General features: G+C 46.7%; 1 protein-coding gene and 1 long non-coding RNA gene across 2 annotated transcripts; one reads left to right on the top strand and one right to left on the bottom strand.

Annotated features, from left to right (window-relative positions):
* Positions 1 to 4,259: 4,259 nt before the first annotated feature.
* On the bottom strand, positions 4,260 to 6,140 carry LOC116618577. Its single transcript, XR_004296245.2, has 2 exons — positions 5,799 to 6,140; positions 4,260 to 5,413 (listed from the first exon to the last, which is right to left on the bottom strand). It is a non-coding gene; the product is annotated as an uncharacterized LOC116618577 (long non-coding RNA).
* LOC5512901 lies at positions 5,093 to 8,940 on the top strand. Its single transcript, XM_001633193.3, has 2 exons — positions 5,093 to 5,437; positions 6,491 to 8,940. The coding sequence occupies exons 1-2, from the start codon at positions 5,096 to 5,098 to the stop codon at positions 7,307 to 7,309; spliced, it is 1,161 nt and encodes a 386-aa protein (XP_001633243.2). The 5' UTR covers positions 5,093 to 5,095; the 3' UTR covers positions 7,310 to 8,940.
* The last annotated feature ends 6,728 nt before the right edge of the window (positions 8,941 to 15,668 follow it).

Here is a 15,668-nt window from a genome sequence, read left to right as displayed (position 1 = left end):
AAGATTCTAGCCGTATGAGGCTGAGATCCGTGATAAGTTGCCAGTTTTTTATAAGAATCTTCAAAAGATTCTGTTTAGCCGGGTGGAACCTCATGACAAAATGTTTAGATTCGTTTATTAGATGCCATGTTTGCCTCAAAACGCATTTTGCCTGTCCGTAAATTCAACACTCGCCGTTATGTATGTTGTGAAATCGCGTAACCGTATCTAGAATAAGTTGCGGATTTCGGCTTAGAAGGTGGCAAGTGAGGAATTTGTTCTCAACGGACCTAGGCCATCTCCCTAGACACAAACCCTTCTTATAACTAAGAGGGTGGCAAGAGGAGAGAATGCGTGTACTGAAAAGTTTCAGTAAGCTATGGACATCAAAGATCTTTAAATCAATGAATCTTTCGCCCTTTTATAGACTTCTGATGAAGTAAATAAAGTGCGTAGTGTCTTTGAGATTACACTTTTGCTTGAGCGTTATATGCCGCAGAAATGGATCTACGGAGGACGATATACGCTAGACGTGGTTTATGAGGTGACAAAAACCTTAGGTGACATATTATATGTCTTTGTGGTGGAATTTGTCGTTCTTTAATGTTTCATGTCTATGGGAGCATTGCTCGACCTGACATAAGCGCTTTCGTTGTGCATGTAAAGTTTCTTAGAGTTATTTAGGACATATCTGCAGTACAGCTCACTCCTGTTTTAATAGATTTCTTAAAATCAAACAGGAAGATTTGAGGCTGCCGAGAATCGCCACTGCAACTCGTAGAATTCAAAGTGCACTTAGGCTAAATCTGGCTTTTTCTGAGAGAGGGCTCGCTCATCTCGTCTAAGGTGCCTTCCGATGTCATCGTTTGATGAAAAATCGGCGGGCGGTTATAGCATTTACAAGGCCGGTTTCGGACTCTTAATGAAGAGACCTTCGTCAGTTGTTTTTCGCTAGGTTGCTAATGAGGACTTCGTAAAGTATGCTCGATTAGCGGTTGTGTAATATTGCCAACAGCCACACCCGCCACAATTGTAAATAAATCTGCTTTGATACCTAGTCCTTTATGGGAGATTGTGGCTCTGACTTAAAAGTCTATAAGCTGTTTCTCCTTTCTATAAGAGACTATAGGTTCATTAAAGATTCTAGCCGTATGAGGCTGAGATCCGTGATAAGTTGCCAGTTTTTTATAGGAATCTTCAAAAGATTTTGTTTAGCCGGGTGGAACCTCATGACAAAATGTTTAGATTCGTTTATTAGATGCCATGTTTGCCTCAAAACGCATTTTGCCTGTCCGTGAATTCGACACTCGCCGTTATGTATGTTGTGAAATCGCGTAACCGTATCTAGAATAAGTTGCGGATTTCGGCTTAGAAGGTGGCAAGTGAGGAATTTGTTCTCAACGGACCTAGGCCATCTCCCTAGACACAAACCCTTCTTATAACTAAGAGGGTGGCAAGAGGAGAGAATGCGTGTACTGAAAAGTTTCAGTAAGCTATGGACATCAAAGATCTTTAAATCAATGAATCTTTCGCCCTTTTATAGACTTCTGATGAAGTAAATAAAGTGCGTAGTGTCTTTGAGATTACACTTTTGCTTGAGCGTTATATGCCGCAGAAATGGATCTACGGAGGACGATATACGCTAGACGTGGTTTATGAGGTGACAAAAACCTTAGGTGACATATTATATGTCTTTGTGGTGGAATTTGTCGTTCTTTAATGTTTCACGTCTATGGGAGCGTTGCTCGACCTGACATAAGCGCTTTCTTTGTGCATGTAAAGTTTCTTAGAGTTATTTAGGACATATCTGCAGTACAGCTCACTCCTGTTTTAATAGATTTCTTAAAATCAAACAGGAAGGTTTGAGGCTGCCGAGAATCGCCACTGTAACTCGTAGAATTCAAAGTGCACTTAGGCTAAATCTGGCTTTTTCTGAGAGAGGGCTTGCTCATCTCGTCTAAGGTGCCTTCCGATGTCATCGTTTGATGAAAAATCGGCGGGCGGTTATAGCGTTTACAAGACCGGTTTCGGACTCTTAATGAAGAGACCTTCGTCAGTTGTTTTTCGCTAGGTTGCTAATGAGGACTTCGTAAAGTATGCTCGATTAGCGGATTGTGACATGAAGTCGCGGGCATGTTTATATATCAGAGGTCGGACGAATCTTTAATTGAAGTGACTAGTCGGTGATTGGCTATCTAGTGTTTTACACTATTTCGATCCGCGTCATTTTAAGGTAGGCTATGTTTCAAAAACAAAAGGCCTATTGTCGGTGACTCGGTCGCGTGGTAGCGCTATTGTTAAACCGTAGGAAGCAAAAATAGACAGATATTTGTATCAGGAAGATTTTTGCATTCCCTCGACTTGTCTGCAAATTTATATTGGTATGTGGACTGGTACAAAGAAGTCCGGCTACCTTTTGTAAAGCTATTTTAGAAAGAAAATGTTAAAAATACTATGCTTAAAATACCATTGTAAGATCCTACTTGTTTCGGTTTCAAATTGAAGAAAATTAAAAATTCCATTTAAGATTTGAATTAATAATTCTTGCTGGGGATTGCTGTGGATATGTGGATAACACCACAAATCGTGCAAACGTGCCCCGGCCCCCCTATTAGATATTTGGCTTTAAAATAGATGTGGACTTTAGAAGCACACTAGCATACACACATTGGCACCAACGGGTCTACTACCCGTGCAGTTCGGCAACCATGGACAGCTGTTTCGTCCTTATTAGTACTCGTCAGCATGGCATAGCCGGTTTGCCTCAGCTAAACTTCATCGGCAAAAAAAACTGCAAAAAAACCCGTTGTAAAAGTAGATGCGCAAGGAAAGCTTTCAGTCGCTGTTTGAAGAGAGAACTTCAGGTGGGGCAGATGCGTACGAAGATTCGCAGAAGGTGGAAGTACGCGAACTAATAAGACAAAGATCAAGGCCTGTCGCTCCGCGACGAGAACAGTTTCAAAGAATTTTAGAGAATTTTTGGGGAAAATCCGCAAATCATTTTAGGCCATTTTTCGGCAATTATGGGCAAAGGCCTACCGATGGCAAATGACATTATTTATCCACGAAGGTTTGTCATTACATGGATATTAAAAAATATAGTCTTGTGAGAAACGTTCCATTCAGCTATAACTAAATATATCTATAGCTATATAGCTCTAACTGCAGATCAATCCATTGTCCATCATTGTAATAATATTAATATAAGGAAATGTTGTTAATATAAGGCAATGTTGTTAATTGATGATTAACATTAATTTCGGAGTTGTAAACATGCGAGTGTTGTTCTGTGGCTTCTTATTGTCGCGCTTGTATTTTCGCCGAAACCAAAAAAGAAAAAGGAAAAAAAATCGGTTAAAGCTCTTGGCCATCGTGCATGAAAAAATTGCCAAACCGCCTAGGAGGACTCGGACTAGGAGGGGGAACCGTGTCTAAGCAGCCTGCCACATACAGGACTCACAGGGCCGTAGCAGTGGGTGGGGCACTGGGGGCATGTGCCCCCCGCCCCCAATATTTTAAAGAATTATAAGGAAATGACCAGTAGGGGCGTGGCTGTGCACCCCCCCAAATATTTTCTAAATGTTTCTGTATTGTGCCCCCCCAATGTAACGTGGCCTTAGCCTAGTTCCAAATGCAAATGGCATAGAACAATCGTTAGTTATGGTTATTATATGTAATATTTTTGTACTTGTATGATCGTCACTAAGTAACGGGTCCTTTATTGTGACCATTAAAAAGTCTTCCAACTTATGGCGTGGCGCGCTTTCCTTTTCATTCTACTGCTGCAATGCTTCTAGTATCCTCAAAATTCTCGTTTCAAGAATGGAAACTTCTCGGTAAATAATCAAATGAAATTTCAAATAATGAACACAATAATCGGCTCTAGGGGTCAGACCTGGTTTGACTGTAATTGCGTATCGGAAAAGCAGGTGCTACTTATTTGTAACATTGGCCTCTCATATTTAACTCAGAGAAAAAAAAACAACCGGAGGCTACAACCAGAGCCCGTCGAAAAACAAAGAAAAAGAAAACTTGTAAAAAGGAAAACCATTTTCAGTGAGAAAAAAACTTATGATGAAGAAAACATTATTTTTGGTAACTTTGTAAAAAATGAGATCACATAAACATAACATGCTTTGTTATTCTCTAGCTATTCTTTCATTATTGTCTTACTTTTGGAACACCCATTGCTTATTAGATTTCCCACAGGGAATATAATTATTGTATAATAAACTTTGAATGGCCCCAGCAAAATTCGACCAATTAAAAGTCTCAATAACTTGTCAAAAACTGTGCTGTTTATTTGGGAATGCCACTCTTTCAAACAGATTGTCGGCTTTTAGAGCGTTCACAGGTCTAGCCTTCAACTACTCTTTAAATACAGGTAAGTGAAAAATACTTGATAGACTTTTGACATTTAAATTGGAACTTTTCGAAATGTTAAAAAAAGTTAGATTTCTGTATTTTATTCAAATTCTAAATGTGAAACAATGTGTTAAGCAACAATGTTATCGAAAGAACAGGTGTCGATTTGGTCAAACCCAAATCCAAATAAATAAAATACATTCATATATTTTACACATTTGACTATATAAACCATATGCTTTTATCTTTTTCCCGAATAGATAATCAAACAACTATGATGCGGAGTCATATTCAGTAAGAAGGCTCAATTGATTGTTGGCAAAACAGCTCAAATTAAATTGCGTTGCAGCTTTCTCATTTTTTTCACATGAAAATATGTTTTTCCCTAAAACCCAAAGAACACCGAGACAAAACTAATCTTGCAACGCAAATAAAATAATTTAGGTATTTCGCTTGTTCGTAACTTTGCATGTACGATGTTAGCTCTTAACTTCGTGTCGTGTATACTGTTTACCAAGTAGATGCGCTTTTTTTAATAAACGCAACAACATTGATTTTTCAAACGATAATTAAACTAGAATATAATTTTCAAAAGAAGTCAATCTGTTGGTACCTTAAAGTATGGTACAATAAACAGCAAATAAAATAACATTTTGCTCGTAAAATGAATCCGCGGCAAAAAATATTGCAATTGAAGCCATAATATCGCGCCTTATAAACGTTGTTTTATACTTTAAAATTCCAGCTCGTGATGGTGTTATCCGTATATGCCTGCATCACCATGGTGATCCAACTTGTCAAACACGCGAGTTCACAAACTTGTCCGCAAGGAGTTTGCTATGGAGGGACCTACAAAGCTACCGAGCGTAAGCAGGGACACTATTTGGTGGGGTTTTCGTACAAGAACCTCAGCACGGTCCGTCATGCCCAGGGGTGTTTCTCGGCGTGTGTGAATGAGTGCCAATGCAGGTCTTACCAAGTGTCGAGTTCAGGATGCGAGTTACTAGAAGAAGATAGGTATTCGAAACCGTCAAACTTCAGCTCTAATCCCGACTATAGCTACTACGACCTGCAGCAAAAGATTATTCCGTCGGTAAGCTTTTTTCTTTGATTATTTTCATGCCTTTTTTGTGCGTTATTTAGTGCGATTTATACTAACAACTTATAGGTGAGTTTCTAAAACTTGAAATTCAAAGTGAACTCGAAAATAATCCAAGTCACAGTTAGCCCAAGCTCTTTATTTGTCCCTATTGATTTTACGGTAAATATAGGGCGAAAAACAGAATAAGTGAAAAATAAAAAACAACTTGTTGAAAAGTCGTGTTTAGTCTAGTGTTGAGTTAATGTTTATTTTTTGCGTGTTCTTTGGCCGTATTAAAGCGCCCTTTTCAAGATTCACGATTTGAAATTTTACTAGAACGAAGTGAAAGGTAGGAAAGTAATTTTGAACATACCTAAACACACATTCTCCCGCTTAATCGCGCTCAAATCACGGTGACATCCTTACAGATAGTTAAAGTCCAACCAGTCCAAACCTCAGCGCCACACGATTCTCCATTGCAGAGGAATCCGGCAGAATATTTGTCTTTTTGTCGTCGAAATATACTTGACCACAATGAATTTGGCAACCGTCAAAATTGTCTCGTCTCCGCGAGCGCAAAATCATGCCCATGCACCTGTGGCTGCGAAGATTTGGCAAGAGCCAAAGAGGTCCCTGCCGTGGGAGGGAGCGTCGAAATTAGTGCGCAAATTTTGTAATAAGATTCCCCTGCCGGGGAAGATAAGTCCTAGCAAAATTTTTCTTAGTCAACTAGAAACGTGTCTCAACAATTCTCAGTGTCTGAATTCTCGCGTCTTATTCGTCAAAAGACAATAAACATTCCACACACATTTTAGGTGTTCGCGGTTTCACTGGTTGCGCTGTAATCAAGTATCGGGTCGGTGTAAATCGACCGGTTAGTGGAAAATAACTTTGATAAACTTGCACCTTGCACCTTGTTAGGAACCCCCCCCCCCCCCCCAAAAAAAAAAAAAAAAAAAAAAAAAAAACTAGTGGCATTTTGTAACTGGACAACCACAGGTATCCTAGTAACAACGACAACAATGTAGTGGACATTCCTTAACACAATCAATCGTTTTCCCACAGACGTCGTACTTGGCTAACCCTGCTGTCTGTAGAAATGGCTGCTGCCTCTTCAACTTCTGCCTTAATGGAGGAACTTGCAGAGAAAAGTGCGACCATCCAAAAACCAAGCTCGTGTGCGAGTGTCCGGCGCATGCGTCAGGCAAACGATGTGAAGTATTTTTGCCAAAGACCTGCCTTGACTTTTACAAACAATCCAATGTTTCAACCAATCCGACGAGAGGAGTATATACGCTATTTAAAAACAACAACATCGGAACGCTTGACGTGTATTGTGATTTCACGCCACCCAAGAAAGCATGGGTACTGATTGAATCCTTCGCTTTGAAGTACAACTTGGAGTTTAAAAATAAGTCTTTCTTGGAAAATTATCGAGTCAATCAAGCTGTCCCTAACCACAAAAAATACAGATTAAGCAGAGTAAAAATGGAAAGGCTGAGAGCCACAGCGGTGTCATACCGAGTGACATGCAAGTTCTTAACGAGGGAGAACGTAACTGATCGCGACTACCTCGAGGGACGACTCACAGAGTGGAAAATCACAGAAGAGGAGAGCGATTATCCATCGACAGGCTTCTGCAAAAGGGTGACGTACGCAGATATAGAGGGGCATAGTTGCACCAATTGCACCCTGGCGCTTTTCCAGAAGCCAGGAAAATGGCATGTGCACAGTACTCCGAGATTGGGTTGCGATTTACAACCACCAAGCTACACCGTAATCCACGATGCGTTTGGTTGGTACAATCCAGTACGAAGTACTTTCTTGTGTACTGATTCACAAGATTCAACAACCGCGTATTGGCTTGGGTACGAGCTGCCATGAACTGGGCGAACTCTCCCTTCCTATAATTCATTGCATCGGTGGCTATTTCCACTGCCATTGAAATACCACGGAGAAAGTTGAGACAACTTCAAACGTCGTATTATCCATGAGCCGTATTCAATGTCATGCATGCATAGTAAGATGAAACAATCGACTTGGTTCATTTGCATTGAATACGGCTCCTGGATAATACGACGTTTGAACTTAGCCTGAGTGCCACAGATATCGCTTCGCATATCAGAGAAGCGGATTTAGACCAGGAGTGTCTTTGGATCTTTTTGCTTGGAATTTTTATTTTTATAGAGATGTAAAACAGAGCTCAATTTCAACATATTTCATGATATGTTGTTGAAGAGTCCTACCCACAATTGTTAAAGAAAACAAACTATGTGAGGAAATCCCGAAACAAACAATGATTCGTATTAATTTTCCCAATATTTTCTCGACCTCGGTCCAGTGTTTCAAGATTAACATATATAGCATCCCCAAATCAGTCCACATTAAAACGGATTATTTCTCATAGTTTTTGCAAGGATAACAAGCGGCTGACAGAGACCATTTCGGCATGACGGGGAGGGCTGATAGCAAACAAGCCGGCCTTTATCCAGTGGATTTAAATTTACAGAACCAGAGAACGCAAAATTGTTATTGCACTAAAGAATATGATAAACTTTTGGTGGAGCTCATAGTTAGTGAACATTGCTTCTTAGTCTAAGTTTTAGTCTATTTATGTTTTAATTAGTCACATAGGTGTACATTTTACTGTATATATCACATACCTGCAACAATACTATTAGAGACAATTGGCTGCCACGCGGGAAAATATCGCAGGGTGTCGGGGCTACGCTACTCCAAACCTTCCACGCGGTAAATTATTGCTTGGTGTCGGGATGCGCTAGTACCTGCCAAGCGGGAAATTAATACTAGGTGATGGGTTTCGCTATTTTTATAACGTTAGCATTTTAGTCAATTCACCGCCAACTTATGCCGGGAGTTAATGATGCGTTCTGTTTAGTTATGAGTCAACGGGAATTGGCCCCTCCCCCAATGGTAGGCGGGTCCATATTGTTTTCAAGATATTCATGAATCGTAAATCGAGCACCTATGCCCGTTCCGTATTCATCAACCACCGGTAGAAAAAGTTGGTTTTGACTTCGGGAGCAGGTAACTCTAGGTATCGTATAGGTCTAGTGAAATTCTGGTATAGCCAGAATTGGTATAAAGGAAACAAGTGCAAAAATGATTGGAATGTTGTCAATTATTGTGGTCACGCATGAGGATTGTCATGCGCACTAGCACGGCAAGCATGAAGTGCGTTACCTCCGAAGTCAACAAAAATCGTATAATCATTATGTAGGTCACGGCAAGTCCAAGGGTACCCACTGGCATGCCTGTGTTGGAAGGTCTTCCTTCCAACACCCATTGGCTGAGAACCTTTATCCATAAAAAACTAAATGTTTTTCGGGGTGTCAGTGAAGGTCTCTCGTTTGGGCTTGCCGTCATTAGAGAGCATACAAAAAGGGATGCGGTACGAAACCCCAAATGACTATTCTTAAAAGATCATCTTAAAATTTACTTGTGTAAAGTAGCGTTTGTAACAGCGACCAAGTAAACCCGGTACCATCCCCACATCTCGTCTCTGTCGTTTGTTACATAGCACCGCGTTCTTTCTCGGAAACGGCAAACGTCAAACCTCTGGGGGTCACGTGGCAATGCCTTGCGGTCAAGTTTGCAGTCTGTGGTTCGCGTTTGGACCGCAGGAGCACCGTCTAGCGGTAAGTGATTTACCATCAGTTTTCCCCTCAAATTTTTTTCTGATATTACGTTTTAGACCATGAATTAGTGTTTTCAATCATTTGACTCGTGAAATGATATATTTTCATTTTTATATTTACAATTTGCACAATTACTAATACTTTTGGCTCGTTTGAAGTAGAGCACATGTTTTGCACTTTTTTCCCCCCAAATGCCAGATTTCCCGCCAAATGTGCTAAATTACGTTTTCGCCAGTACGTCAAACCGCAAACAGGTAACGGCTAGCTAAATTTCTCTCTAAGGACTGCACGCCTCCAATACATCCGAACAAAATACCAATCGCTGGACTTCCTTTTGGTGTCTGCGGGCATTTGCAATCCAACGTTGAGGAATTTGAAGCTAATAAAACATTTTGAAAATTATAAATAAAAATACATGGAGTCAAATGATGGTGTGATAAAGCCTTTTACTTTTTCTTATAAGAAATCGGGATTATTTGAGTAGAGAATGGGGGGGACTGGGGGGTTTCATAGAAACGAGTGGGAGGCGCGAATCGCCCCTCCGGGCCTCACAGCCCCGTCTTAGGCTTGGGAGGGAGTCCCCCCCCCTCCGACCCCCCCAGCCCCATTCCAGGCTGGGGGGGTTTCAGTGGCACCGAAACGCGTTTCGCGTAGACTAACAGTTGCTGGTTATTAATCTACGTCGGGACCACTTCGCGTAGATGGGTAAATCTACGCAAAACACACTCCGCTTAGATGGGTAATTAGCGATGGTTAGCGATCATTAATCCATGTCGGGGACGCCAGCGCCTTGTGCTAGGACCTGAGGGCTGTGAAAACGAGGGACGTGGATTGGGCCGCCAACCTACGGAGCGCGGAATATCCGTTTTTCGGTCGTAAATTCAAAGCCGCTGGCGTGGCGTTTAAACCTGAGCTTTACTCGAACACCTCGCTCCCGAACTCCTCGCGAATTTCTCTTAGCCTCTTTTTCATCTTTTCGCGTGTTTCCAGGGAAAGCCCTTTCTTGCTTTTTTTCTCACGCGGTGCGAGGCCGTGTCGAGCTTTGATAGCGGCCTTGAGCGCGTAGTATCTCTCTTGTTCCTGAAGTATTAGCCGAAACTCTTCGTCTGAGATATGCCCGTCCTGCAGAGCCTTAGAGACCAGCTCGCTGATCGAGGTTTTCTTACTCTCCGCTAAAACCATCGTGTCTTCGTGTTTAGCCACCTTGCTCGTAAGACCCCTAGAGACTACTAGAGGAAGATGCTGCGACACAAACGGGGATGTCGGGCCCATAGATGACTTTCTCGTGCGGTCTCCCGCGGGTTTCTAGGCAAGCGAGAACGTTCGAAGGCTCGTCTAAGGCGAGGCATTGCGTGCGGTCTACGATATCGCAGAAGATGTAGAGGGCCTCTATTTTCGGCAGTCACCTTAAGTGCCCCCCCCCCCCCTCCCCAAGGGCAGTGCGAGGTCCCGCCCCCCCAACTGATCGTCTTTAGCCTCTAGGCCAAATAGTGCGCAAAGCTCGGCGTTCAGGAACGCAACGCGATTGGACGTGAGCGCGATCTTCCCGGTGAGGGGATCCAGCTTCGCGGTCAGAATCTTGCTTTCAGCGCGGTTGATCGCTTCCACGATGGACTTGGCTGTGTGGTGCCCGGCTGGCAGAGTAGCGACGGGCGGGAGGGCGGCTACAGTCGTTATCTGATGCTCCCGCTCGAGATTATACCAGCTGTTAAACAGCGAGCACTGCCGGAGCGCCACGAAGCGTGGGCGCCTTATCGGCCGCTCGAAGAAGAGCGTCAGTTCGCCTTCGGTGAACACAGTATGTAGGACCACCATTGTGTTGAACATAGCCCGCCTTCGTGTTTAATAGGGCTGAGCTTGATTGGGAAGGCTGGCGGATGCTGAACGAGGAGGCGATTCCCCGAAGGGAGGAGGAAGAGACGAAGAAGGCGGCAGTTGCGGCGGGAGCCTCCATAGCCGAACATATCAAACACGCTATAGCCGAACAAGTCAAACGCGCAAAAACCGGTTTCCCTAGGTCTCTGACCCTCGCGCAAAAGCTGCTCTACGCCGTGCCCGCGACCCCCGTGGAGAGCACGGCCTCAGACATCACCCCACTACTCACGCAGCTAGAGATACATGTGGCTGAGGACAAATCATTCACGACTAGGGTCCGGACTAAGGTTTCACGTCTACTTTACCACCCGGAGGATACTCTACGAGCTCGGCGCCCCCCTGCCTGGCGACAGCCCGTTCACGCAAAAAGGTAACCCCTACAAGAAGGCCGCTTTCGAGCGTCTATGTATAGAGTTCGGTTTGCCGCGTAAGCCGGACTTCCGATGGAAAGGCGGGCGGAATCACGGGCTAGGCGATGTGTTTGTGTTCTACCCGGGGGAGGGGTATCGCAACGTGCACGTGATCCGTGGCTACGACGCGGCGGCGGACGAGTACCCGAGCCACCTCAATCTGTTTAGCGACGAAGGTGGGACGTACAATAGTGGGAAGCAGGTGGGTTACATACGCAACGACGACCACGGGGGCGTGCAATATAGCTGGTTTGCGCCTCCCAAAGGTGAGAGGCTGACGAAAGCAGGGCTAGGAAGACTAGATCGCTCGGTCGAGGCGTTCGTCTACACAGTGCAAGCACTGTGCAAGCACTGTGCAAGCACTGTGCAAGCACTGTGCAAGCACACAGTGCAAGCACTGTGCACTGTGTTCCTGGCGCGCAGGTAAACGTCCGTTCCTCTATCGCGGGGGCCGGTGGGCTCTCACGTCAACGTAAACATCAACCATGATGCGTGCGCATAACTCGTGCTATGCTATATTAGACATGTCTAACAGTCCGCACCATAGCCACGCGGCTTCGTACTTTATGTACACATACGTATATGATATATAATATACGTAATAGGGATGTCAGTCAGCGATAAACTTGACCCCCAACGAACACCCAGAACTCCTCTGGGGTTGAAAGCCGAGAGAACTGTTCACCGGGTCACTCTCAACCCGTCGACGGCCTCCCCAGGCGAGACGCTATATGTGACGAATACTTTGAGAGTCGACGCATCCTGCCGGAACGGCAACCGGAGGTGAGCAAACTGAGGTAGCAGACGCGAGGGAGAAACTGGCGATTCTCGTAGCCTCGGGGAAGTCGAGGGATATGGTAGGCAAAGCCCTGACTCACGACGACGTCAAACGCATGAGCGCCGAGGAGGTGAGGAAGTACGAGAAGCGATACGAGACCGCTCTAGCCAGCCGGACTACAGACGCCCTGGCAGACAGCTTTCTGAAGCTTACGACCAAGCTAGTAGGCATGGCGCTGCCGATAGACAGTGTGGTCGATCTTCACAATGACCTAGTGTCCGACTACATCATCAACAACGAGCTCCGCACATTGTGCGGAAGCCTGTCTCTACGCTGCGGTCGTTTGATGGCTTTAGCCGTCGGGGCGTTACACGTAGCACGTCATGTGGACACCGCCGGAACGGCAAGCGCTGACACGCGGTGTCAACACGAGTTAGCAGTCGCGGACTCACCAGTGGTTTGCCCGCAAACGCACAGTGGCGAGTCTGCCATCCCAGAGCAGACGTTCATTTGAAAGCTTGCCACCTCTTCAGCAACCAAGTAGTTGCATCACAAATGGAAGAACCTCAAGGAAGTACTAGTGCCCAGCATCTCGCGGAACCTGACAAACAAGCTGCGGAACAAGCTGCTCATGAACCTGCACGTACGCCTTCGGCGTTGGCGGAGAGAATCACGAGCCCCGAACCACCCGCGACCCGACCTAAACACCCTGGGCGAGTCAAAGCTGGAAGGCGCTTGGCAGAGTGGAACCGGCTTAACAGAGCGAAGAAAGAGACACTTCGTGTCGTGCAACACGTTGGGTCGCCGGTCGCTAGCGAGCCACAGGGACGCGAGGGCTTGCGCGCGCGCGCCGGAGATGCCGCGCGAAGCGCTGGCACGCCTTCGGCACACACACCAGTCCCGGAAAGCAACTCTGCTTGGTCGGCTAGCTCGGTTATCGGGGTCGCTGGTCTTCTAGTGTCATTGATCGGCCTCTACACACGTAGGCGGGAGCTAGCTGCCGCGTTCACTCGTACACCAGCTGTTAACCAGCGAGCTACCGATCCGCATGTAGCGGCCGACGGCGTGACTCCGCCCGCAAGGCCACCGCTGGCGGCCGCACAGCAGACCAAGGATCGACCGATTGCCGTTCCGGCGACAGCGCTTCGCGCTCCCGGACAGTGCAAATCTCGGCTGTTAGCCATGGAGTAAGCAGACATTTAGACACGAGGGCCCCTCCCATATCCGCACGTCCGTGCACCGCAATGTCGACGACGCAGCAGAGCAAGATTACAAAGACCATCACCGACGCCGCAGTCATAACCGGCCTCGTCGCCGGTATCGGCTGGGTTGGGCGCAAGGTCTTGCGCGAGGACTTCAACAAAGACCCCTCCGCGAACGCCATGAACTACGCAAAAATGACTGCCGCCGTCGCAGGTGCTGTCGCTTTGAAGGGTTACCTTGAGGACCAGAAGATCCTGCCCATGTAGTAGTGTACCGTGGCACACTACTACATGTGTAAGCCATGTATTAGACTCGTGTTCACGTACACACAGTACGTGAAATGTGCGCACGTAAAACGTACACACACTACTCGATGGCCTCCATCGCGATTTTGGTTGGCGGCGCTGTCCTAAACGCGACTGCATTCGTTGGTGGCAACTACCTCGCAAAGTTCCTGTCGAACGATGAGAGCCCTGCCTTAGCTGAGAAGGAGAGGCATGACAAGGCCCTAGAGAAATACCAACAAGACTATGGACGCTACCAACAGCGGCGACAAAAAAATCCTCGATTGGCAAGCTCAAAGTCGCGAGAGAGGGTCCCTCGCAAAGCAAAACTTCACCGACACTGACTACGCGCTCAAACTCTACAACCAGACCCGGCCAAAACAATCCCTGGAGTCGATGCGGGCTCCTGAGCTGTCCGACTACTACATTCCCAGCAAAACGCAGAAAAACGCCGAGTTGGCGTACATTGGCGCCGGCGCTCTCGCCATCGGCTACACAGCTAGCCGCTTGCTGTGATGTAGCTGCCGTTCCGCCGCTGCATCTAGGCGGCGTTTTTCCATGCTGCGCGTATGCGCATGCGTATACGTATGCATATACGTATGCGTATACGTATGCGTATAAGTATAATATGATTGCAGATGATTGCAGACCGGCCTCAGAAAGACCACCTCGGCACTGCCCGAGCAGACAGCAACCGCCTGTTGGAGACTGATACACCTGTTGCAATGTATCGCGATACATTATTGCCGACACGTAATGGCGGCGAAGCGCATGTCCGACGAAGAACTTGATGCGTTCCTTCGTCCTATATACTTCGCCAGAGGTGGCTTCCAGGGAGTGACCGCTCTGCATGCCAAACTTCCCAAGGGCTCAGCCTCCATAGATCGAGTGCGCAAGTGGGTAAGCTCGCAGCCCGTCGGGGGCTACACACAGACACCCCCTCCTCCGACTACCTAGGCCCACTTCTCGGAGCAGATACCAAACCTTATCCACCAGTCGGACCTGCTATTCTTGCCAACCGACCGCGGGTACAAGTATGCCCTGACTGTCGTTGACGTTGCTTCACGATATAAAGCCGCCCGCCCACTGAGGACTAAGAGCGCGGCCGTCGACTCTTGCGAACTCGCTGACATCTATGCAGAGGGACCTCTCACATGGCCTAAAGTCCTCATGGTTGATGACGGCACGGAGTTCAAGGGTGCTACCACAAAGCTCCTAACAGAACACGGGATGGAGGTCCGACGGGCTGAGCCAGGGCACCACAGGAGCCAAGCTTTCGCCGAGTCTTTCCATCGCTGGCTGGCACAGCGCCTATTTCGTGCGCAGTACTCGAAGGAGCTTGCATCCGGCGAGACAAACCGCGAGTGGGTTACTGCTTTGCCAATCGTCATCTCGGACATAAACGCAACGAAGACTCGCATGACTGGCTTTGCGCCTAAAGACGCCATAAAGCTGAGGCGCGTGCCTCTCAAAGCCGAAAGGCCCCCCTTAGAGGTAGGAACAAAGGTGTACATCGCCGTAAACGAGGAAGACCTTCAGGACAAGGGCCGACGGCGAGCGACGGACCCGTGGTGGACGAGCAAGGCATACCCAATACTAAAAAGGGTCATGGAGCCCGGACAGCCAGTGTTGTATTACACGGCGTACTCTAAGCACGGCTTCACGCGTTCGCAGTTGCGTAGCGTGACGCTAGCGCCACGCTAGCGTGATCAGTGCTTGTGCCTTCTATTGCAGCTAAGGCACGTGAGTCTGACATTCCACTTGTAGTGACCCTGACTGTCGTCTAGCCGGTCGATACTGAAGCATTGGAGATGACTCTTGGTGTACCCCTGAAGCAGAAGCTGAGTGCCGAGTACGTGGTCTACCGTCAGAACGTGGTGCGGTCCCGTGTGCTTTGTGCGACCCTTTTGCCTGTCGTCTATAGCGTATCGCTTGATTCGCGCTATAATGAGCTCTTCACTTGGCGTAGCCTGCAGTCCTGTGGGAACCAAGGCACCGGGGGTGTTCTCGGGGGGATCACGCGGACTGGTCGGC

The sequence above is a fragment of the Nematostella vectensis genome, chromosome 4 (genome assembly GCF_932526225.1).
Source record: "Nematostella vectensis chromosome 4, jaNemVect1.1, whole genome shotgun sequence".
NCBI lineage: Eukaryota > Metazoa > Cnidaria > Anthozoa > Actiniaria > Edwardsiidae > Nematostella > Nematostella vectensis.
This window is presented reverse-complemented; position numbering and strand designations above follow the sequence as displayed.

What these genes read in the sequence shown, in the direction of transcription:
- LOC5512901 (XM_001633193.3), top strand. Translation starts at nt 5,096, where the DNA reads ATGGTGTTATCCGTATATGCCTGCATCACCATGGTGATCCAACTTGTC. An exon ending in AGCAAAAGATTATTCCGTCG is followed by an intron (nt 5,438 to 6,490) that starts GTAAGCTTTTTT and finishes GTTTTCCCACAG; the next exon opens with ACGTCGTACTTGGCTAACCC.